The sequence below is a fragment of the Schistocerca americana genome, chromosome 5 (assembly GCF_021461395.2).
Source record: "Schistocerca americana isolate TAMUIC-IGC-003095 chromosome 5, iqSchAmer2.1, whole genome shotgun sequence".
In the NCBI taxonomy this organism is placed as follows: domain Eukaryota; kingdom Metazoa; phylum Arthropoda; class Insecta; order Orthoptera; family Acrididae; genus Schistocerca; species Schistocerca americana.
This window is the reverse complement of record NC_060123.1, coordinates 184,074,165-184,100,604: the sequence shown is the minus strand read 5'-3', so window position 1 is coordinate 184,100,604 and position 26,440 is coordinate 184,074,165. Positions and strand designations below refer to the sequence as shown.

General features: G+C 40.7%; 1 protein-coding gene across 4 annotated transcripts in view; it reads right to left on the bottom strand.

Moving 5' to 3' along the window:
* The window catches only part of LOC124616689 (membralin), a 495,400-nt gene that overhangs the window by 406,122 nt on the left and 62,838 nt on the right, over positions 1-26,440 (bottom strand). For all 4 annotated transcript variants that reach the window (XM_047145027.1, XM_047145025.1, XM_047145024.1 and 1 more), the window contains exons 3-5: positions 23,873-24,111; positions 19,473-19,657; positions 7,439-7,497 (exon numbers count right to left, since the gene is read on the bottom strand). In XM_047145027.1, coding sequence (XP_047000983.1) covers positions 7,439-7,497; positions 19,473-19,657; positions 23,873-24,111 — 483 coding nt within the window. The remainder of the gene's footprint in view (positions 1-7,438; positions 7,498-19,472; positions 19,658-23,872; positions 24,112-26,440) is intronic.

The window sequence follows — 26,440 nt, the reverse complement described above, 5'->3', positions numbered from 1 at the left end:
ACTTTGGAAGTAGACTTTCTCGGGATAGTTTACGGCTATCTTCAAGAGTATGCCAGTTCAGTTTCTTTAGCAGCTCTGTGACATTATCCCATGGGTCAAACAAACCTGTGACCACTTTTGCTGCCATTCTCTGTATATGTACAGTATCCCCTGTTCGTTCTATCTGGTATGGATCCCACACACTAGAGCAATGTTCTGGAAAGAGTCACAGGAGTGATTTGCAAGCAATCCCCATTGTAGATTGATTGCTCTTACCCAGTATTCTAGCAATAAACTGAAGTCTACCACCTACTTTACCCACAACTGGCTTATGTGATCATTTCAAATCCCTACAAAGTGTTACACCCAGGTATTCGTACGAGTTGGTCCATTCCAAATAGTCGTAGGATACTACGTTTTTTTGTTTTCAAGTGTAAAGTTTTACATTTCCTAAAATTTAAAGTGATTTGCCCAACTTTGCACCACTTTGATATATTTTCAAGATCTGACTTGATGTTTGTGCAGTTTTTTCCCACACTGTATTTCATTATAGATAGCTTCATCACCTGCAAACATTCTGAGGTTACTATTAATATTGCCCACAAAAATAATAATATGAATCGCAAGGGATGCAATACACTTCCCTGGAGTAAACCAAGGACACTACCTGTCAATGACTCTTGTACTTCCATTATGGATTTTCCATTGTTTGATTTTACCTAACACCTTTCCTTCCATCCCGTAATCCAGCACTGTTTTCCTCTGTTACTACTTTCTAACACATTACTATACTCAGGGTCTGCCAATATCTCTCTTCTTACCTCTGTTTCACCGGTTGCCTTCCAAAATGCACTGCACACTCTTTCTTACGAGTAACACTGTATCAACCATCTTATCCATGCACAACATACAACTGCAATTCCACACTGATTGTTAGTGCAGCGTCTCATGTCCAACTTTACTCCTGTCATTATGAAGATGGTATCTGTTCTTTCAGACATGTCTGAAAATACAGATACCATCTTCATATAGATGAGGCTTACCGGCCAATGATCTTCTTCAGTGCGGATGCACTCACATTGCTCAAACTTACAGGAATTGGTAGTTGACTGCCACAAGAATGCGCATAGTGGGCAGGGGTGCTACAAATGTAGTGTGTGTACAGTAAGCTGGGAATGTGCCACAGATAAGTCCCTGCAGTCGCACTATCCTCCTTGTCCTCGGTGGCTCTGTAGGATAGAGCGTATAGAGTGTCTGCCACGTAAGCAGGAGATCCTGGGTTCGAGTCCCGGTTGGGGCACACATTTTCAACTGTCTCCGTTGATATTTATCAATGCCTGCAAGCAGCTAAAGGTCTGGATTTCATTATAATTTCATAACGCCTGTCAATCCCTCCCCACCCCCGCCAACCAGACTGCTTCTCCCATTATGCGCAGCTGCTCACAGTCTGGTCTTAGCAGCCTTTTTTTTGGGCCAATCTGCGACTCAACATCTCCGCTATATGGTGAGTAGCAATCTATCCTTTTCACAATATTGTCTTTAGATGATAAACTTTGATGTGACACTGAGTCAAATTTTTTTAAACTGAAGAATACTTTATCTTGCACACTGCCTTGATCCATGGCTGTCATGATGTCATGTGAGAAAAGTGCAAGTTGGGTAAAATGTGGACATCCTCAAAGAGGTCAGGTTTATTTATTGTTATTAGATTTAATATATTTCCATCATGAGTAGGCTTCTAAACTATCTACTCTGGTTAGTTTTCAGAGAAGGCATTTACTGATGTTTCACAGGACATTTATCATTCTCACCACTAACAACACTCATTTTCCCCAACTGACTGTTGGGAGACAATGTCTTCACCAATGATTACAGTATGATTGGGTAATTCACGTACAAGGGAACTGAGATCTTCTCTAAAGATTTCAATTACATCAAGAGATGAGTCTGGTAGGTGAAAAAAAGATCCAGTTACCATTTTATGACCACCCCCTGATACTGACTCTTGCCCAAACAATCTCGTACGTGGCTTCAACTTCTATCTCACTGGATTTGAGTTCCTTGTCTACTGCGACAAATACACCACCTCCATTTCTCATTAGCCTATCCTCTTGATACACACTTAAATCTTTGCAAAAAGTCTCACTGCTATCAATTTCAGGTTTCAACCAGCTTTCTGTAACTAATTGTACATGAGCTCCACTCCTTTTCAGGAGCACTTCAGTCTCTGGCACTCTGCTGTAAATGCTTCGCCTGTTAACCACTAGGATCATAATACTCTCACCTGTGAGAGGCATTTCTTTCAATTGTCACTTATACTTCCAGGTTTCCTTCTTACAGTGATACTTCTGTGTTTCCTACAGCTATTGTTATCTTGATTGGATGGAGGTCTCCTAATCTGAAAACCCTTGTGTGCAACCCACACATAGTTTGCTACCTGGACAGCAGTCTCTGATGTGTAGTGCACACCTGATCCATTTAGGGGGACCCTACAGTTCTCAACCCTATGGTGGACGTCCAGGAAGTGGCCTATTTTGTCACAATACCTTCAAAATCTTTGATTCAGTCCTCACTCTCAACTCAGAACCAGGGGCCACAGTCAGTTTTGAGGCCAATGCTGTGAATTGTGTGTTCTGGGGCCTATACTGCAGATTGTGAGCTTCTTTCAGGTGTTCTCAACCTTATATGCCAGTCACTGGAATGATCCAAGTATGACCTTGGAGCCCAGGTGACTGGCTATGTCTGTTACAACATGTGACACAATCTGCAGTTGGTTACACTCTCTTCCCTCAATGGCTGCCACAATAGCCTTTCAAATATGTTGAATGAAACTCCCAGCATACACACTGAGTGCACCTGGTGTCCTTTCCTGTCCCTTGCTCCCATTTCCCCACGTGGTTGCAACATCTGCCATACATTTGAACTGCTGATGATTAGTAGACCGTTCCCCTTTTGTGTTTGCCTCCTCCTAACACAGGATGAAAAAGGTTTCCTCAAAACAAGCGAAGTGAGTCCCACTGGCTCAGTATCAGTTTCAGTGAAAGACAGCACCTAAAACTTGTTGGTTAGGAGGATCAGTATAACACCTCTAGTCCTCCCTGGTCCCCACCTACCCTGTAGAGGATTCCTAGACCTACCACTGAAACGCCACATGCAGCCAAGTGGATGAGTAATGACAGGTTCTGTACCTTCTGCAGAGGAGACAGGATCCACAGGAGAACATAGTACTGGAGATATCTTTGGTACCTGTACCACAGGTACATGACTCTCAAGAGCTCTTCCAACACAGCAATACACAGCCACTGCCAATTGTCTGACAATAGTCAGGGCGATTTTCAACTGCTTACGAACATCAACCGACTCATCCCATGTTTGGGAACAGCATTCATTCACATTGGGGCTGCATTGTGGCTGGTGGCACATATGAAGCCCGTTTGAAAAGTATCCAACATTATTTTTTATTGTTGAAACCAATAATGGAATCATGCTGTATGAGTTCTCTATGTTTGTTGGCATACGTAGTATGCATGCCGAATTTTTTTTATGACTGTGGAAACAACCAGTCACTACCTATCAATTGACAAGTGAACATGTGTAAGTGGTATTTGCTAGATTTTGGTTTGTGGGCAATATGACAGGAAAAATGGAACAACGTTATTGCATCAAATTTTAAGTTTGGTTGGCCCTCAACATCCACAAATGAGGTTTTTACTGATCACATAAGCACCCTGATGATTCAGGATAGATGAATCACGATCAGATAACTTACTGTCAAGGTTAAAAATAGTACTAGATCTATTCAACTCATTTTAATGGAACATTTGAACCTCAGGAGGACCTCAGTAAAATTTGCACCAAAGTTGCTAAAAACTGAGCAGAAGCAACTTCATTCAGGGATTGAACAGAACAAGCTGGATACTATGAACAGCAACCCCAACTTTGTTAACACAGTGATCACTTGTGATTAGTCCTGTATTTATGGGTACAAGCCAGAAGCAAACTTCCAGTCATCGCAATGGGAGCCCTCATCATTGCTGAGACCCAAAAATATGAGGCAAGTATGCAGTAATTTGAAAGTCATGCAGACTATATTTTTTTACTCCGGTGGTGTGGTCCATCATGAGTATGCCCCAGAAGGAACTAATGTCAATAATGAGTACTACCAAGAGATCCTGTGTCACCTTCATGAAGCTGTGAGATGCAAAAAGCCAGACTTGTGGTCAGCAGGCAGCTGGCACCTTCACCATAACAACACCCTGCTCATCATTCTCAATTAATTCAGGTTTTTTTTGGACAAACACAACATGGCTGTGGTTTGTCAGCCTCCCTATTCCCCTGACCTATCAATGAGTCACTTCTGGCTTTTCCCTAAACTGTCCGCCCCAGTAGCTGAGTGGTCAGCGTGACGGATTGCCGTCCTCTGGGCCCGGGTTCGATTCCCGGCTGGGTCGGAGATTTTCTCCGCTCGGGGACTGGGTGTTGTGTTGTGTTCATCAGCATTTCATCCCCATCCGGCGTGCAGGTCGCCCAATGTGGCGCCGACTGTAATAAGACCTGCGATATGGCGGCCGGACCTGCCCCGCGAGGGGCCTCCCGGCCAATGACGCCAAACGCTCATTTCCATTTCCCTAAACTGAAAAAGATTCAAAGGAACCAGATTTCAGAAAAGAAAAGGCATTCTCCAGAACTGACTGGAGCAGCTCTGAACCATATCATATGAGATTTTCCAGTGACGATTCCAGCAGTGGCAGCAGTGTTGAGAGAACTGTGTACAAGATGAGACGTGGATGACTTTGAAGGTAACTAGTGTCAAATAATTGTACCTAAATAAAGACTGATTTTATAAATAAAAGTCAGATACCTTTTGAACAGCTCTTACAGGACTGTGATCAACAATTTAAAACTAAGCCTGCCAATTATCTGTTAATCTCTTGAGTTAAAAACTTACTAATTCCTATAAGAATAGAAGCAAATATACAAAATGAGGTTTCTATCAAGGCAACAGAAATACGTGTGGTAAAATTTCTCAGTTTCTTAAAACTTTTTGAGGTTATTGTAGTCGTTAATATATTCAAAAATAGAATTAATTTACAATAAATTTAGATAACATACAGTTGTCTTTAAGGGAAAACTAGCTGTAATACAGTATTTTAGTAGCAATATCTGCTACAGTAACCAAATCACAAATGCCAATTTACTACAAATTAGATTATGCACAGGACAGTGCCAACTTCTGAAAATCCTCAAAAATGTATGTTTATTTGCATTGATACTGAAATTTGGAGTGATCTATCCTCTGGTAGTAACTGTGAATCACAAATTCTAATTTGCTATTAAGTAGATTATCTACAATTTACAAAAATTTTCAAAAATACAGTTTTGTAAACATCTGAAATTTTTAAAAAGTAAGCTGTTTCTGATATAATTATACACTGAAATCAGAGAACGATTTTTCTGAATGATGACAAGGCATACTGTTCTCAAAAATTTTAAAAGAGCAGAAATAAGTTGAAGCCTATAGTTGATGATAACAGTATGAATTTAACGCACACCTTCTTCACGAGTATGAAAAATCTACATGTTGTAAGAAGTAAAAGAGTGTTTGTATGTGAGAATGTGCTACACATGACTAAAAGACAGAATAAATCCCTAGATCTGCCTTCTCTTACTATCTGAGAAACAAGTAACATGAAATTAGAAGATAAAAGCTCATTAATTTCTCCTCTAACACAATTAAATTTAGTTTTATTTTATAACTGTATCCTGCTGCTTGAACCTAGTATTAAATTATCCGCAAGAGATTCAAAGTAAGTAGAAAATCATCTTACAGAGATTGCTTACTCAAAATTTTACTATGGTTTCTGAAATGATTGCAACTAGTAACACACCTATTTAATCTTCGGTATAATCTATTGATGAGTCACTGTTTGTTCAAGTGAATGATTATGCTTATACTTACTGGACTTGAAAGTTAGTGTTATTATTGTAACTGGATTGTCACTGTTATTATTTCTTTTAATCATTTTGTGTGTCATAATTCTTTCTCCTCACAATTTTGAATATTGGCAAAAAATACTCATCATCATTTACAATGATTCTTAGTGAAAAGGTGACTGAACTAACTTGTTTTAGGAGTTCCAAAATGTGCTTTTTCCAGTTTAAATTCTTATCACTGTGGACACATGAAGATCTTGAAATTTCTACCACATTTATTATTTTCGTACTGTGTGCTATACTTATCACTGATTTAGTGCCTCGAGATGTGCTTAACTGCATCTTTTAAAAATTGAGGGTGAATTTTATTTTCCCCATTATCCGTTTTACGTTATCATTAGACCATACAGTTCTTAGTAACATTTCAGGGCATTGTGAGCATTGTTTTGTAACTGTGGCAGGATGGGAAAAAAGTCAAAATGTGTTATGTTACACACGGTTTTAACGAAGTGACATCATTTCCAAGACTTTTGAGAATGTGATGAATTCTGTAAGAGTAACTCACCTTAGTAACAATAATATCCTCAGCAAATCAGAGTTTGGGTTTCAGAAGAGTTTCTCTACTGAGAATGCCATTTACATGTTCACTCACCAGATTTCACAAGCAGTAAATACCACACTGGTTGGTATTTTTTGTGATCCATCTATGGCATTTGACCGTGTGAATCATAGTATTCTCCACGATAAATAGAAATTTTATGGGACTGATAGTATAGCCAACCAATGGATAACGTCATGGCACTTAATAATTCAACCAGTATAGGCCAGGGACAAAATTCCAACTGGGGCAAATCTTAGGTCCATTTAAACCATCTTCTCATAATATACAACATGCAGAATTAGATCTTTCGGCAGATGAAATTAGTATTGTAATCCAACCATATATACTGATACATAATATATGGTAAACAATGTTCTTGTAAGTATTGTTGGCTGGTTTTCTGCGAATTGTTTCACCCTCAATTTTAAAAAGACGCAGTTATGCACATCTAGAGGCACTAAATCAATGATAAGTATAGCACACGGTACGAAAATAATAAATGTGGTAGAAATTTCAAGATCTTCATGTGTCCAAAGTGGTAAGAATTTAAACTGGAAAAAGCACATTTTGGAACTCCTAAAACAAGTTAGTTCAGTCACATTTTCACTGAGAATCATTGTAAATGATGATGAGTATTTTTTGCCAAATTTCAAAATTATGAGGAGAAAGAATTATGACACACGAAATGATTAAAAGAAATAATAACAGTGACAATCCAGTTACAATAACAACAATAACTTTCAAGTCCAATAAATGTAAGCATAATCATTCACTTGAACAAACAGTGGCTCATCAACAGATTATACTGAAGATTAAATAGGTGTGTTACTGAAGAGAGCTGCTTAGTAAATAGGAGATAACAAATGCTGTACCATTGCTAACATTATTGTTATTTACAGTAAGACTGTTTGAAAATTAATTTACCTTATTAGTGTCAGAAAGGTTGCCATCCCAAGCTGTAGCTGAAATAGCTACGTCACTCCCTGAGAACAAATGAAAATATATGATGAATTATATATTTAAACACACACACACTCTCTCTCTCTCTCTCTCTCTCTCTCTCTCTCTCTCTCTCCCCCCCCCCCCTCCCTCCCTCCCTCCCTCCCTCCCTCCCCCCCCCCTAAAAAAATGGTTCCCAAAGGCAAAATTTCAATTTTCAAATGTTAATATCAAACTAACAAGATGGGAGACTTTAGTAAGTTTACATGAATTGTTTGACTATGGACAGCTATATTGTGCTGGCTGAATGCAAATCAAAAATGTTAAAATATGTGTGAACTCCTAAGGGACCCAATTGCTTAGGTCATTGATCCCTAGACTCACACACACTTAAACTAACTTACGCTAACAACAACACACACACACACCCATGCCCGAGGGAGGACACGAACCCCCAGCGGGAGTGGCTGTGCAGTCTGTGACATGATGCCTCAAACCACGTGGCCATTCCACGCAGTGGCTGAATGCACAATGTGGGGATGGCAATTTGTCAGGTAGACTGGACTGATATGTTGGCTCATGTGGGGCAGGTGAGAGAGGAAAGAGGCAGGGAGTGGCAGGAAGGGTTTGGGAAGGGTAGCTAACAGCTGGGAAGGAGGTAGCAGGTACGCAAGATAGGAAAGTGGGAGGGAGAAGCAGCAGTTGCATGGTATAGATATATGACAAAGGCACCAGAGCTGGTGCATTTGTGCAGCGTGCAATGCTGACAACGTGAGGGAGTGGATTGGGAGAGGGTGACAGAACAGAGGGAGGGGAGACAGTGTGGAAAAGACTATTGGTGCAGAAAGTTAGTGAAGACTGAGACCAGGAAGATCTCAGGAACACAGGATGTGCTGCATGGATAAATCCCCTGTACATAGTTCAGGAACGCTTTGCTGCGAGGGGGGAAGGATCCAGATGGCATGAGTTGTGAAGCAGACATTGAAACTGAGCATGCTGTGCTCAGCAGCGCAATGTTTCTCTTGGCCACAGATGGAAGTTGGCCATTTCTTCTAATAGACAGCTGGTTTGCGGCCATGTCCACATAAAATGCTACGTAAAAATTGCAGCAGAGCTGATATGTAACATGGTTGCTTTCACAAATGGAACCTGCCTCTGTTGGGAAAGGAATGCCTTCAACATGGCTGGAGTAGAATGTGCTCAGTGGCCGACTTGAGCAGGTCTTACACCTGAGTTTTCCACAGGGAAATGACCCATTACCTCATTCCTTATTGTTGTTGTTGTTGTGGTCTTCAGTCCTGAGACTGGTTTGATGCAGCTCTCCATGCTACTCTATCCTGTGCAAGTTTCTTCATCTCCCAGTACCTACTGCAGCCTACATCCTTCTGAATCTGCTTAGTTTATTCATCTATTGGTCTCCTTCTACGATTTTTACCCTCCACGCTGCCCTCCAATATTAAATTGATGATCCCTCGATGTCTCAGAAAATGTCCTACCAACCGGTCTCTTCTTCTAGTCAAGTTGTGCCACAAGCTCCTCTTCTCCCCAATTCTATTCAATACCTCATCATTAGTTATGTGATCTACCGATCTATTCTTCAGCATTCTTCTGTAGCACCACATTTTAAAAGCTTCTATTCTCTTCTTGTCCAAACTATTTATCGTCCACGTTTCACTTCCATACATGGCTACACTCCATACGAATACTCTCAGGAACTACTTCCTGACACTTAAACCTATACTCTATGTTAACAATTTTCTCTTCTTCAGAAACGCTTTCCTTGCCATTGCCAGTCTACATTTTATACCCTTTCTACTTCGACCATCATTAGTTATTTTGCTCCACAAATAGCAAAACTCCTTTACTACTTTAAGTGTCTCATTTCCTAATCTAATTCCCTCAGCATCACCCGACTACATTCCATTATCCTCATTTTGCTTTTGTTGATGTTCATCTTATACCCTCCTTTCAAGACACTGTCCATTCCGTTCAATTGCTCTTCCAAGTCCTTCACTGTCTGACAGAATTACAATGTCATCGGCGAACCTCAAAGTTTTTATTTCTTCTCCATGGATTTTAATACCTACTCCAAACTTTTCTTTTGTTTCCTTTACTGCTTGCTCAATATACAGATTGAATAACATCGGGGATAGGCTACAACCCTGTCTCGCTCGCTTCCCAACCACTGCTTCCCTTTCATACCCCTCGACTCTTGTAACTGCCATCTGGTTTCTGTACAAATTGTAAATAGCCTTTCGCTCTCTGTACTTTGCCCCTGCCACCTTCAGAATTTGGAAGAGAGTATTTCAATCAACATTGTCAAAAGCTTTCTCTAAGTCTACATATGCTACAAATGTAGGTTTGCCTTTCCTTAATCTTTCTTCTAAGATACTTAATCCTTATACATCTAATCAATTGCATACTCACACATAAGTACTCCTTCTTTGGAGAAAAGATAGATAAACAAACCTGTGGCACAATCATGGGCACTAACATGGCACCCTCCTACATCAATCTGTTTATGAGCTGGCGGGAGAAAACCTTCCTAGTGTCCCAAAACCCCTTGTCTGGTTCAGGTTCACTGATGATATTTTCATGATGACATTATCACCAACCAGCTGTCCACCAAGATTAATGGCCACCACCAAACTGTACCATTCTATACTACAGTCTCTACTTATCACAGTTCACTCTGGGCTGCATGGTCTGTGCTCGAGGATGCAGCCACCAACCGAAGTGCATCCCAGCCACAGTCCACACCTGCCGTGGCCACCCCCATCACCATGATCAGCTGCATCCTCACTCTATGGCGAGAGCTGTGGGTCTGCCGACATCTTCTCCTCCTTTGTCAGTACCTGTCCAGGCCTCACTGCGGGGGAGACCCGCCCTCCTTGTGGTTGTTGCCCCTCCTCTGGGATCTGACATCCCAACACATGCTGCCAGCCCATCAAACTATTGTTTGTGTCTCACATTACAACAATGCTGGTATCTGGCAGCCATACTGTTTATTTTAATTATTTAATTTTGCATTTGCTTCATGGACAAAGTCTGGTTGTGTGTGGTTAACCTCATGAGATTACTAAGTATGTGACATCACAAGACACTGGTGACTGTTTAGTAATTTTCCAGAGTCTTTCACACAGAAAAACTCTGCACTCAGTTGAGAATGGAGACTCTTGACTACCAGCTTAAAATCTCACTTTTTATTTACAATAAGGATAGGCAAAGATAGTTGGGGAGTCTTATTCGCAGGGCAGGAAGCAATTTGAAATGTCAAGGTTAAACTTCATCAAGCTATAAATTTTGTTTAAGTCTTTGCAGCGCATCTAATTGTTACAGAAAATTAATTACATTTAGCATTTTCTAGCAGCATCTTTGAGCTCACCTGACCTATCGCAAAACATTTTATGAAAGTTAAATCTATGAACAATTGTGAGCCTATAGTTAGCAAACTATCAATTAATTCAAAGAAAGAGACCAAGACAGTTACATGAAACAGTACAAATAAACACTCACTAATAGTACCTAAAACTTCATACAGGAACCAAATGCGCATGTATCCTCTGTACCAGCTGAACCATTAGTGTTTTGTGTCAGTGGACTGGGCAGACACATATTAATGTATGATGATGGCAACGATTATGTTTGTAAAGGGACTAAACTACTTTGTCATCAGTTCCTCCTTAGCACAAGAGAAACACGTAAAAAAGTAAAAACCAAAAAGTGAAAAAAAGGGACTTGATTGCTCAAACTGTATAAGCAAGTCAAAGAGTTTAAAATGGCATGACAATAGTTGTAGCACGACAGGTAAAAGAAAATAGAGATAACCCAGGCAGCATCTTGCACAAGAGGATCTAAAGGCACAACAAAGTGAGGAGTAAGAAAGTAACCTGCAGTCACTTTGGGAGTATCCGCCACTGGGGGAGGCTCTCCTCCCCACAATCACCCCTGCAACTGGATGTGGAGGAGTATTATAGGTTAGTGTAAAATCCTCTCTCCCTCAGAAAATGCAAAATTTTGGTAGTAGCCATCTCACCATCCACAAATATCTGAGGTAGTGAGATAGGCTAGCTGAGAGTGTGCCGCAGATCGACCAGCAGGGCGCACACAACATACGCAATTATCAGTAGCCCACCACCACAGCTGCAGTGACTAGGATCCTCCTGATACAGAAGGAACTTATGGTTGAGTCTCTTGTGGGCAAGTCTCATGTGGCAGACACATAGTCGGCACAACAAAATGGCATCTTTCCAAGAGGACTGAAAAGATGTATGCTGCACCTTAGAACACCCTTTGATCATTCTCAACTTGTTTTGCATATTGTGTTGAAGCTGTAATCATTAAGTTCTTGCTCAGCATCCCATTGTCAAGTTGATCTCATGTAGCTGCGTCTTTAGCTATGCGGTCGGTGAGTTCATTTCTCTGAATGCCTATGTGGCTGTGTGTCCAGATGAAGGTCACTGTCTTTCCAGAGCTGTAGAGGTCAGCCAGTAGGTGCTGGATGCTGGTGACCAAAAGATTTTTGGGATACCACAGGGTTATAACTTTTAAGTAACTTGTGGAATCGCTACAGACCAGAAAGTTTGTTGTGGCATGGGATTTGATGTACTCCAAAGCCCGAGGTATTGCAACCAACTCTGCAGTGTACACACTGCAGGCACTCAGGAGAGAGTGCTTCTCGTGTCTCCTTACAGGTGTAAAAGCATAACTAACCCTGTCGTTGGCTTTTGCCCTGTCTGTGTAGATGTATACCAATTTAGAATAATTGTGGAGGATTGAAAGGAACATGTGTCAGAGAAGAGTAGGATCAGCATCCTTCTCGGGCTCACAGGAGACGATGTCGAGAGGGAGCTCTAGGGACACAGACTAACAGAGGCTGCTGGAAGTCCTACAATAGAATATTGAGTCGGAACCCATCTGATCTACCCAATTTCAAGTGATGCACAAACAGTCTGAATTGTTGGTTGTGGAACAGAGTTGAGTGACATGGGTGGGTAGGCATCTGACAGCCTGCGACTACGTAACTTGCCAGAAGCTGCTGTCAACTAACCGGCAGTGGTGGGACTCAGGCTTTCACCTGGGGGCTGTCAACAGGGCTCATACAGAAGGCCCCCGTTGTCAACTGCACACAAGTGTGGTGAACAGGATCCAGCAAGCTCGGAGCAGACGATTCTGCTGACCCGTAGGCAACTCTTTATAAGTCTGTAGTGTTAGGTCCTGCTGGAAGAGAATACCTTGAATTCTATTGAGCTTGTTATGAGAAGAAGTGGTGACTGGCATATCTCTTAACTTGGCACAGGGCTTAACTGCCAGTGATTAGTTGGTGTGTGATGTTTTTATCAGCAAAGACCAATTTCTCATCTTCTCTAGTGCTGCAACCTCCCCAAACCTATCTTCAATATTTTCAACAAAAAACCCTCTCAGAACAACTGTGCAGTGCGCACCCCACAAGGAGCAACTAAGAAAACAGAGCGCATTCAGCTTCTTCATGCAATTTGCCTTTAGCTGGTGGACATGCGGCAGCCAAGTTAGCTTGTTGTCAAATAAAATACCTAAGAATTGCCAAGTCTCAGTGACTTCAAGTAACTGGTCACCAAGATGTATGTCTGGGTGCAAGTGCACAGTCTGAAAGTGACAAAAATGTGTTAACTCATGATTTTGCAGGAGAAAATTGATAGCCGTGTTTTAGGGTCCAGTCATAGACTTTCCAGACAGCGCCCTGAAGTTGGTGCTCAGTGATGCGCAGTGACGTAGAGGCACAGTACAGGCAAAGATCATCTGTGTACAGTGACAGAGAGACTGTGGTGCCCACTGCATTTACGATACCATTAATGGCGATAGTGAACAGAGTTATGCTCCAGTTTCCTGTACATACTGGTTGCTGAAATTCGAACCTATCTGGACAAAAAAAACACTGAGAGATAGGAAATTATCGATAAAAATAAGTAAACTGTTCTGGAAACTTCACTCGTGCAGTATAGGTAGGATGTGATGTCATCAGATGGTCTATTACGCCTTAGATCAAAGAACACACCAATCAATGTTGGTGATGTGCAAAAGCATTGCACACCGTGGATTTCAAATGAGCCAGATGATCTTTGGTGGACAAAAAGCTCGAAAGACGATTTCGAGTCTTGATATATGCCCTCCAGCTTCAAGGCACCAACAAAGACAGCAGTTGACCATTCATTTGAATAGCTTACACAGCCCATTCGGTAATTAGTTAAAATATGTGGGTTCTCTCCCGGTTTCAGAACAGGAATAATAGTACCTTCCCACCATCGAGAGGAAAATACTCCCTCCCGCCAAATCCAATTAAAATGCCCAAGGATACGTTGCATGTTGTCGGCACAAAGAAGCTTGAGCATTTGGTTGTGGATTTTGTCGGGTCCAGCGGCCATATCTTGACACACTGCAAAGCTCTCATTCACTAAAAGGGACATTATATGATAGATATCTGTATGCATGGAGTGACAGTGGGCGGTGCTCAATAAGCTGCTTCTGGGTCAGAAAATGAGGATGGTAATTACTGCAAGTGGACATTTCAGTGAAGTGTGCCGCAAAACATTCGGCAAATACCACGAGATCAGAGCAGATGTTACCATTGACAAGGATGCCAGGAACTGCTATGGGCGGTGTATGGCTGCAAATGCAGTGGAGTTTAGTCCATACTTCTGACAATGAGCAGTGAGATCACACAGTTGAGACATATTGCTCCCAAAACTCCTGCTCCCTTTCCTTTATTACAAACTGCGCCTTTGCCCAGAGGCTCTTGATTGCTATTAAATTATCCATACAAGGACAGTGCTTCTGCCGTGGAATCACCCTGAAGTGTCCCCTGATAGCTACGGCTGTGTCTTCAGACGACCATGGGACCTATGATCATCAGGATGAGCTGGAGGAGTAAGATGATATTGCTGCTACAGCATGAGTAATAGTATCAGTAGTGTCCTGTTCCAAGTTGTGCATCACATGACTGGCTGCAAAAGTAGTTGTAGAGGAGAAAGCCTGCCAATCAATTTTCTGAAGTGACCAACGTAGAGCACGTTCTATATGTCTGTGAGTGGAGAGGGAGAGAACAATAGGAAACTAGTCACTGTCACAAAAGATCACCATGGACGCACCACTAAATCAGGTGCATGATACTCGGGCTGAAAATTGCAAGGTCAATACCTGAAAACATTCTGTGGGTTGCAGCTCCAGCATTGAGCAGGCAATGTCCAATTCTGAAAGGAGGTGTTCTACTACTCTGCCTCTGTGAGACGTAGTGTCGCCATCCCACAGAGGATTATGGGCTTTAAAATCCCCCAATAAGAGGAAGGGGACTGGGAGCTGTGCCACTAACTCTAACAGCTTGTGATAATGGAAAGGCAAATTACATACTGCCATCCAAACTGACAGGTTGACACTAACAGCTGTGGCCTCTTGTGGAGTAGTAACAGGCACCTGCTCATTGAAAATACCAGAGCATATGAGGGTACAGACTCCAACTTATGCTCTCAGAACATTAATGCAATTGGTACCATAGGGTTTGTAGTTTTTCAGAGCAGAGAGGTGTGCTACCATAAACCGTGTTCCCTGAAGCGCTATACCAATTATGGAGTGAGTAGCCATTAAACGACTTAGTTTGGTCGAATGGCGATAGTAGTTGTTATAGTTCCATTGAAGGAGTGTTGGAGTGAGGTCTGAGAAAGTGGCAAATGGAAAATATGGGTGTGATTAGTTTGCTACCAGGTAGTGGTGACCTGTATAGGCTTGAATGTTTCAAGGCTGAGGCCTCAGAAAGCAGTTTACCTTCCTGATTATCCTTCTTATCCTTCTGAGACTTCAATTTCTGTGAAGATTTCCCCATTTTATCTTCTGGGAGAGAAGAGCACCTGACTGTTCTCCGGCATGCAGCCTGTGGCCACTGGTCCTTGTCTTGAGAGGGGGGCACTTTGACAGGTGTCTCTGACCACACTGATGGTACAGGAACCACTGGTGCTACAGGTGTAGAGGATGAAGGAGCTGATGTTCCCTCCCCCAACCATTGTGCAGGCTCTGGAATATGACCAGGGCCAGGTGGTGTCATGCGAGACCTTGTCATCGTGTGAGGCATGGACTGTGACATGACAGTTGCTAAACTGGAGACCATATCAGCCATATGAAGTCTTTCCAACTTTTTCCTTGCCTCTTTGTAAGATAGGCTGTCAAGCATTTTACACTCCTGAATTTTCAACTTCCTGTTGAACAATGAGAATTGTGATGCATGAGGAGGATGTGGTTCTGAACAGTTGACACATTGAGTGGGTTGGTCACAAGGGCTGCCCTCGTGGGACACCCATCCAAATGCCCTACAGATAGCCTCATTAGAGCAGCATGAGGACATGTGTCCCAACGTCAAAGATCTTAACCTTCTCAGGTAAAATGTTGCTGTTGAAGGCTACGATAAAAGCTCCAGTGTCCACTCTATTCTCCTTTGGTCCCTTCTGGATGCGGCAAACAAAATGTTCTCCACATAGTGCCAAATTAGCACACATCTCTTTATAAGTCTGTAGTGTTAGATCCTGATGGAAGAGAATACCTTGAGTTCTATTGAGCTTGTTATGAGAAGAAGAGGTGACTGGCATATCTCCTAGCTTGGCACAGGCCTTAACTGCCAGTGATTAGTTGGTGTGTGATGTTTTTATCATCGAAGATCAATTTACCATCTTCTCTAGTGCTGCAACCTCCCCAAACCTATCTTCAATATTTTCAATAAAAAAAAACTGACTATGCTGTAGTGAAAGAACCACCGTCAGCGTGGGAACAAATCAAGAACTCGGCAAACTGTTCACTTCCATTTCTCCTTGCCTGGCTCTCGTCTTGAGGCATGGTCAATCACAGAAATGCCGTAGGACTGTAAACTTCTATATTAAAATCACTGTTCCTGACTGATGAAACTGCCTTGTTGACATGGCCACCATTAAGTTTAATCCTTTTCACTGTAGATCATTCACCCCGATGCCACTCACTCCAATCAGAGGCTCTTGCTGTGAGCACCACTCCACCAAGGCAAAGGCCACCTGGTGCAGTAGACATTGCCCGGAGTCCTAGTACCCCAAAGCAGATAGGCACTTACTCTTTGGCTGACACGGGGAGATCACAGCTTAGGCATCGGCAGTGCAATACCTGCATTGTCAGGGGGCTACCACTGAGAGAGTACATGACAACCTCACCATGACGGACTGTCTACTGCACTGGATTTCGGGTGCAGAGGTAGGTCCACTTGACTGGCAGGTGCAAAAGATAACAGCACACAGTGAAGAGTTAATGCACCACAGTACAAAATCCTTCCCCAAATGGCCCGTACTTCAATAAAATTTGGAAAGTAGACGTCAAGCCCAAAAAGGGGACCAGAATTTAAAACTCGAAAAAAAGTGAGGGGAAAAAGCATTCAAAAAAGTGAAAAAGAGCAAAAACTGTCAAAAGTCTGAAGAACAGTCACAAGACCAAGGTAAAAAACTTGACCCAATAAAATAGACTCTTACGATGAGCAAAGAAGGGCTGCAGGTCTATTCTAGCCCCCAAAAGCGCAGTGGGTAATGTATAATAATGTGCGACAGAATGACAAATGGGTTAATATTTGAATGAAAAGAGGGCGGTGGATACATAATAAGTTTTCCACGCAATTTACATAGCTTCATACATTTTCTGCAACAGTCACTTTTTTATCCCCCATTATTAGTCTTGAAAGCATTCATATCCCTAAACTGGACAAATGAGGAAAAAATATATGTTAATGAAGTATATCTCAGCAATCTTCATTATGCTGAAGACACTGTACTGTTTGCATCTAATGTATAAAAAGTAGCCAAAGTTTTAATCATACCACAAAAAAAGTTATATACTTAAATATTTGTTTATTTGCAAGGACATGTGTGCAGCCCAGGTACGTGTTGAAACTGCCACACCCCAGTAGCATAACATGCTGCTGGAGGAGCCACAGTAAAATGGTGCAGTCTGTTGATGAAGTGGAGTATCGTGTGGCAATTAATTTTCTGCTTTTGAAGAGGAACACTGCTGCAGCAATCCATGCTGAGTTACTGGGAGTGTAAAGGAACAATATACCATCATCACACGCATAGTAAGATGGCACAGACACTCCCAGTGTTGTCAACCAGTGTTGAAGGACAAACTGACAGATCATCTCTCTATGAAGAACTATGGATCACAAGATAAGTGGAGGCCCCAGTGCTCGACCATTAGACACTCATAATGGGGGTGATAGAGGAAAAAAATCAAACTGAATGGTGGATTAGTTTTCAAATTCTTGCATAACATTTTGAACATGATGAAGCTCACAACCCACTGGTTGCCATGACTATTCGCACCACTGCAAAATGTCCACTGAACCAAAGTGGCAGAATAACACTGCAACTGTCCTGTCAGTTCAGACGACTTTTTTAGCCGCCTTATTACCGAGGACAGGTGCTGGGTGTGTCACTATGACCCAAAGACAAAGGATCAAAGCAAGAAAAGGAAATGCATATCACCACTGCCAAAAAAAGGCAAAGACCCAATTATCATCAGGCATGGTGAAACAAAGTCTTTTTGGGATTGTACTAGGTTGATGCTAACAGATTACGCTCATAAGAGGAAACCTGACAAGCTTACGAGAGGCTGTCAAGATGAAGCACCATGCGAAGCTGTCCAATGATTTGTTTTTGCTCCACAACAACACCCCAGCTCATTCCGCACAGAACATAGTCACACATGCTGCTTCTCTGGGCTATCAAATACTGCCTTGCCTCCCCCCCCCCCCCCCCCCCCCCACCCCCTGCCCTCCACCCCACCATTCTCTATTGACATTGCACCCAGTGACTCCTGCTTCTTTCCTCGGATGAAGAAACCATTGTGTGGCAGGCATTTCCAGGTAATTTTTCAGTTGGAATGTTTCACGAACAGCCAAAATGCAGATTTCCAAGGCATTCACTGTTGAGAAAAAATGTGTCACAGTGAAAGATGAAAATGCAGAAAAGGCGTAACACCATCAACAAGTTTCATTGCCACACCTTGATTTTTTGAGATGCAAATTAAAATTTTACAATCCCCCCTCTTGGATATCAACAGTGGATAAAAAGAAAGAGCAAATGTAAAAGTATGGCATGAACATCTATTACTATAGGACTAAAAAATATGTAATCAACAAATGAAAAAGGAAACAGTATAAATTAACAATGAACCATGGAACCAGTTGTCAATTTTATTTGATTTATTTTATTTATTTTCAAATTTATTTATTTATTATTATTTAGGACAGCTGATGGATGGATAAGAAAAGAAATAAACAGTTGAGCAAAAATGGACTGTTATGCTTTCAGTAAACAGATTAATTTTAAAAAACAAGTTTTTGATGGATCTGAAACAAATCCTTTACAGTCTGTGTATATTACTAGTTATGATATTTGGAATTGAGACAGGGACTTTTTAATGTTCAGTTTCAAGGCATATGTTATATCATCAGATCACCAGGCCCAATTTTCACGAGACTGTAAATTGTTATTACACCATTTTGTGTAGTAAATCCTCCTTTCAAATACACTGCTTCTACTGGACATGCCAGCAGTTAAGTTAGCTGGTACAAATGTCATCTGCATTGATCACCTCCAGTTTAAGCCTCTAGGGAAAAATTGTCAAGTGATGTTTGCATTTGTGTTTTGGTGTACAGTGTGCCAAAAATGGATCATAAGTGTTCACAATTCAGGTGATATTTTGCCACCTATTCTAAGATATATGCAGGAAAAAGTTATAACCACTTACTGGCACTTTAAGACAAGGGTGTGCTGCCATCGTTCATTGTGCCAAAGTTACTGATACAGAAATAACGTTAAGTTTTGCATATTTCTTAAAACAATCTCTCACCCAACTAATTTCTTTTTAATATGGATGTGTCTCACGCAATGCAGTTTATTATTCACAATTAAGGAAATCATGCAACCACACTTGCTAATAAGCTGAACAACTTGCTACAAAAATTTGGTAAAACATTCTAACATACCTTTCTCGCCTGTATCATTTGTGGTTTCTGTCTTGCTTGCTGTATTGCCAAACGTGTTTATGACATTCTCAATTTCAGTGCTCACAATTTTTCCATCTAAAGTCTTGTTCTCCACATCAGTTTCAGAAAGGCCACTTGGATCTTGGGTCACTTCCTCAACTGATGATGGTTCAATATTAACAAAGCTGGAACAACATAATTATAACTTCTGGTAGTACCACTGTAATACCTCTACATAATACTTAAGTGTCAATCTCTAAGATTCTGTCTTTGCAATGATCTTCCTGATTCGTGCACAAGAGTCACATCGTAATTTTTTGTAATTTTATAGCTTCATTTAAACATACACTTAAAATAATAAATAAAAAACATGCTTGCTCTAGAACATGAAACTATCAGACACTCATAGTATCATGATACAAAAGTACACAAACATTGGTTGCATTATTTACACAGCTTATTGCCCAGTCATTACTGTAACCAGTCTTCCAATGAATGTCAGCAACTCACAACACAAACTTATAAATGGATTTTAAATGTGCAGCTCGCAATGCAGAGCTCTCCATTTTCCCTTGGTGGCACACAAATTTAATCCTCTAATCTATCAGGACATTTTATTAGCAGGGACATTCCCTTGAAGAGAGTAAAATTCATTTTGGAAGCAACCCTTTGGCTGTGGATACACCATTCTTTGCCATACCCATACTTCCTTGACTGCAAATCCAGAAATAAATACGGGAGAGCCTTCTGTTGTCTATAATAAATATTCAATAAATGATTGCAAAATGAATGATGCACATAATGTTTTTGGAGAAGAAAATGTCTCAAACTGCAATAACCTAACACACAAGGTAGAAAACAATTTTTACCTTATTACACATCAACGTGACTCAGAAGCTTAAGAAATAAAAAACAGTATCAGTAGTTAAGCATCTACAGAATTTATAGTACTGAATAATCAGGGGCAGTAGCACTCTTTGGTCCCAAATCTAAAACAGGAGCTGAAATGTATTTCACTGTGGACTAGAAGCACCAACCTGATTTGGTTCAATTTTTGTCAATATAATCTAGGGACCTATCCCAAAATACAAACTCAAACAGATTTATTAGGGTAACATCATTTCAGGATCCATTTCAATATGAAATCAGACAACCTATATGACCACAGCATTTGTTTAATCATTTGATGAAAGCTGGCAGTTTCCAACAGGACATCCATTTCCACTCTCTTGAATTTTGAAACTATAAAGCTTTATTCAAGTATCTACACAACGTAATAGGTAACATGTCTTCCAACTGAGTAACAAACATCTATGCTCTCATATTTCTGCTTACAGCTAATAAGGATTAGTGCAATTACAAACCAAACTCACTCTCTCACTATGAAACAAACTTCATTTAAAAATCACCAACACATTCTACTCTACTTTGAAAATGGGTACAGCTATACTCACAATGCATTATTTAGCATTTGAGATAAAATTTTCATGACAGACAGTGTTTATCACATCTCCATCAAACCAAACCATGTTCTCTTTCCTCCTCCAGTTTCCTTTCTCAGTATACTGGGTGAGGGAGTTCTCATAACTACAGATGCATCTACTAATGAATGTATGGGAGGGCGTTTTTTTTTTTTTTTTTTTTTTTTTTTGGAAGGGGTGGCAACTGTTAAACTCCGCGTACTTTTGGGTATGACGGGTATGGTGGGTATGATTTAGATCGAGGTAAGGATGGAGCCATCTGAGAGGAGGAGAGCAACATCTAGGGAAGTGGTGGAGAATGAGGATAAGGTGTCCTGGCCTCGGGTACAGATTATGAAGATGTCATCAATGAACCTGAACCAGACCAGGGGTTTGGGGTTTAGGGAGGCTAGGAAAGTTTCCTCTAGGTGGCCCATGAAGAAAGTGGCATATAACAGTGTCATGTGGGTAACCACAGTTGCGCCACGAATTTGTTTGTATACTTTCCCTTCAAAGTGAAGCAGTTATGGATTAGGATGTAGTTGGTTTGGTGTATGAGAAACAAAGTGGAGGGTCTGCAATCTGCAGAGACTTGGAAGAAGTAGTGTTCCATCACGGCAAGGTCTTGGGCATAAGGGATGTTGGTATATAAAGAGGTTGCATCAACAGTGATGAGTAGGGACCTGGGAGTTAAGGTTTTGGGGAGGGTGGAGAGCCGGTGCAGGAAGTAGTTGGTATCTTTAATGTGGCAGGCTAGGTTTTGGGCAGTTGGTCGCAGATGCTGACCAACAAGGGCCGAGATTATTTCGGATGGGGTGGGAGGGGGGGGGGGGGGCTATAACCAACCACAATGGGGCACCCAGGACTGTTAGGTTTGTGGATTTTGGGGAGCATGTAGAAGGTGGGTGTGTGGGCTGTTGCTCAGGTGAGTAGGGAGACAGATTCAGGGGAGAGATTCTGGGAAGGTCCTAAGGATTTCTTCAGGGATTGGAGGTTATGTTGGATTTCTGGGATTGGGTCACTTCAGCAGAGCTCGTAGGTCAAGGTGTCTGACAACTGGCAGGGGGCTTCTGCAAGGAATTCACTCCAGTTCATCACAACATTGGTGGAACCTTAGTCTGCTGGGTGGATGATCAGGTTAGGATCCATTTTTAGACTGTATAGGGCTCTCCTTTATTCTTAACTAATTCAGAATTCTCAACCAGAACTTTCCATACATTATTATTCTGTGATATGAAAAATTTGGTCTTTTGTGTTATTCACTTTGTAACAGAAGGTTTTAACCTTTCAAAGAAGTTGTATACTTGGACTGGCTATATGGGGACAACTGAAGGACATTTGTTTTAATGTGCACATTAAAATAGAAGACACCTTTTGCACTCATATTGATTTCTAATGTGCCACATTATAATTATCTTTCCTGGAATGGATAGGTTTGAATTCCCCTTTTCCAGTCATTCCAATCTTACTTATTACTTACACTTATTACTTAGACTTACTATCTAATAATAATACCCATTTTTTGGCATTTAAGTCATTTTTGTACCTGATATCCAAACCTTCTGGCACGATTTGCACCATCGCCTGATAAACAAAGTAAGAGCCTACGGAATATCAGACCAGCTGTGTGGCTGGATTGAAGAGTTTTTAGCAAACAGAACACAGCATGTTGTTATCAATGGAGAGACGTCTACAGACGTTAAAGTAACCTCTGGCGTGCCACAGGGGAGTGTTATGGGACCATTGCTTTTCACAATATATATAAATGACTTAGTAGATAGTGTCGGAAGTTCCATGCGGCTTTTCGCGGATGATGCTGTAGTATACAGAGAAGTTGCAGCATTAGAAAATTGTAGCGAAATGCAGGAAGATCTGCAGCGGATAGGCACTTGGTGCAGGGAGTGGCAACTGACCCTTAACATAGACAAATGTAATGTATTGCGAATACATAGAAAGAAGGATCCTTTATTGTATGATTATATGATAGCGGAACAAACACTGGTAGCAGTTACTTCTGTAAAATATCTGTGAGTATGCGTGCGGAACGATTTGAAGTGGAATGATCATATAAAATTAATTGTTGGTAAGGCGGGTACCAGGTTGAGATTCATTGGGAGAGTGCTTAGAAAATGTAGTCCATCAACAAAGGAGGTGGCTTACAAAACACTCGTTCGACCTATACTTGAGTATTGCTCATCAGTGTGGGATCCGTACCAGATCGGTCTGACGGAGGAGATAGAGAAGATCCAAAGAAGAGCGGCGCGTTTCGTCACAGGGTTATTTGGTAGTCGTGATAGCGTTACGGAGATGTTTAATAAACTCAAGTGGCAGACTCTGCAAGAGAGGCGCTCTGCATCGCGGTGTAGCTTGCTCGCCAGGTTTCGAGAGGGGGCGTTTCTGGATGAGGTATCGAATATATTGCTTCCCCCTACTTATACCTCCCGAGGAGATCACGAATGTAAAATTAGAGAGATTAGAGCGCGCACGGAGGCTTTCAGACAGTCGTTCTTCCCGCGAACCATACGCGACTGGAACAGGAAAGGGAGGTAATGACAGTGGCACGTAAAGTGCCCTCCGCCACACACCGTTGGGTGGCTTGCGGAGTATCAGTGTAGATGTAGTAGATGTAGATGTAAAATAACAAACAAATAAAAATTGAACAAAGCATCAGCAAAACTTTTCTGAAACATTTTGCTATATGGACCAATGTGTACAGCACTTTCAAGTGGCTTTCAGAGCGACAGAGCATCATCATCATCATCATCATCATCATCATCGTCATCAAAAGAGCACTGGTAAAAGTGGCCAAACCACTGCTTAGTATTGCACAAGAGAGTACATTCACTGGTCAAAAATACTAATATATCTCAATTACAGCCTATCCTTCAGCTGATATGTAACTGAGCGCATACAGCTATTGTAAGTAGAATGTTATCTTACCCATCTCTTGTAAGCATTCCTATTACGGTGCTCAGATCAGCTGCTGAGTTTTCCTGCCTGAGTTTTTCTTCTTTAGCATAAGATTTTTCTATGTTATAATCCTCTCCTCCATTTCTTAATATTTCTACTCTTAAGATTCCTTCTCGAGGCCAGTCATCTTTTATTTTTTCTAAACAGTTTGTTGGTGTCCGAGAAAAAACAACATGGATGTACGCCAAAACAAAAAATGCTGTAATGGCCTGGAATTGAAAGGCATGGTTTATTAGTCATCAGTTTAATATAATAGCAGAAAGGACTAGCTAACAACATAAGACAGCCCATAATGAGAAACAATAGCATTTTCAAATCAAAATACATTACAGTTGCATTTCTGACATGTATCCTCCATAATGAACCTTTGGCACAGTGATTAACTTAATGGTAGCTAGGCAAGAGCTGTTCCAAAAATATTTAAGGTAAAAAATAAATACAGTGAAAAGAGCAAATCAAATAACTCTGATAAAAATGCAGATGCTAATACTCTACAATCTTTGAGGAAAGTGAATAGCTGGATGATTCCCAGATGTTAAATAGAATCATACATACAAGAACCCTAAAAGTGCACAAAAAACAAACAAACAAACAAACAAACATTAAAGATTAAGGTACTGCAAAAGGAAGGAAAGAAGACTAGGGTTTTATGTCCCATCGACATTGAGGTCATCAGAGATGGACAACAAGCTATGACTGTTTAAAGGAGGAGAAAGGAAATTGGCTGGATCCTTTCAAAGGAACCATCTGGGCACATGCCTAGTGCAATTTTGGGAAATCATGGAAAAACCTAAATCATGATAGCTTAATGTGAATTTGAACTGTTGTCCTCCTGAGTGAATGTCCAGTATGCTAACCATTCCACAACCTCACTCAGTTTAAGATATTGCCTCCTCAAAACTTGTCGGGAATTGGAAATACAACACAACAATTCAAAGTTTGGCAGCACCTATTACTAAATAACAGTGCATATACACAGATGTCTAACATGTATATTGTCGTTGTGTGAAAGGATATGCTGTTACCAACAAATTTCATAAGGGTTGAAGAATCATGCTGTTAAATCAGACATCACCAGTCTTCGCAATGATAAAGTATGAATTGTCAAATACTGAATCAACAGGAACTGAATTTTATGATAATTTAATCATTCTGTTTTTTGTACCGACCTCATAGTGAAATATAGACATGTTTTTATTTACATGTTAACTGAAGTTCCAGACACTGTACAAATGTCCAAAAATACACTTTAAATCAAGAACACACAGTTAAAATTCTGTAAAGTTTTGTCATTTGATAAATAGTCAACAGTACAGAAGGGCAACAAATAGACAATACTGCAACCCACCTGAAAATTGGCAATTCTGCCAATTACTAAAGCAGGTTTGGAAGAAATCAACTGAAATGCAAAAGTATACGTTTTAAAATCCAAAACACTAATTCTCCAAGGTTACTTGCCAATCAAAGCTGGGGAGAAGTGTACCATAAAAAATTAAAGTGAAGTGAAGTGAAGCATTGCATAACAAAGATCAACAATCAGATAAAGAAAGAGTCGCAGATGGAGAGGGACGAAGGGGTATGATTAATAGATCATCCAAAAAAATTATCGACTTCTGAAAGAGACTATTTCCAAGTACTAGATAGAAATTACAATCATATATTCCTGAGATAGGTGACACACTTAAATATATATCAAGTAATGCTGCTGCTGAATGAATGAATAAATGCTCACCAGAGCTTGAAGTGTGAACATAATAAACATAATAAAATTAGTCATTGAGTTCAGATGTTTCCTAAATTAAATAAGCAGACAAGGTTAGTGTCGTTAGTAAGGAAATATAATCAAGATATGTAAAATTACAGACAAGTTTCCTGCTGTCATCAGTTTGAAAAACAATAATACACAGATTCGTTTGTAGAGTGCTACAGGATAAGTCACATGGAATTTACAGAAGTTGCAAATGATACACTTGACAAAGATAACTGTCAATGTATTTTGGATAAATGGCAGCATTGGCCGTAAAGATAGAAATCTTTTATTTTACAGATTGATTTCAGTCACTGTGTGACCATCTTCAGTGCTAAAAATACATAAGAACCAACAGGCCTGAGGATCTTAGCACAAATGTGGCCCTATTTAGAACCACCATCAAAAAATACTGAATCAGGAAAACACATACAAATATACACATTCTCGTATGTACCAGACTCTTCACACCTTGTAAGGCCCTTGTCATAACAACACAAAATATTCTGTAAGGTGTAACATATAAGGTGATAATTACTTCCAACAGCTATCTTCACTTTTACTTCATACAATAGTTCTGAAATTACAAAAGAACCTATCTTCTGACCTTCATAGATTCCGGTCCAACATATAGTGAGCTTGTAGCTTACACAGCCAAATAGATAAGCTACGTACAGCAAAACAACCATCATAGTGCACTCTGTTTCTAAAGCATACACCACACAGACATAAAATACTGCAAAATAACAATAATAGAAACAACCAAAGCTTCCATAAAAATAACCTTTAAA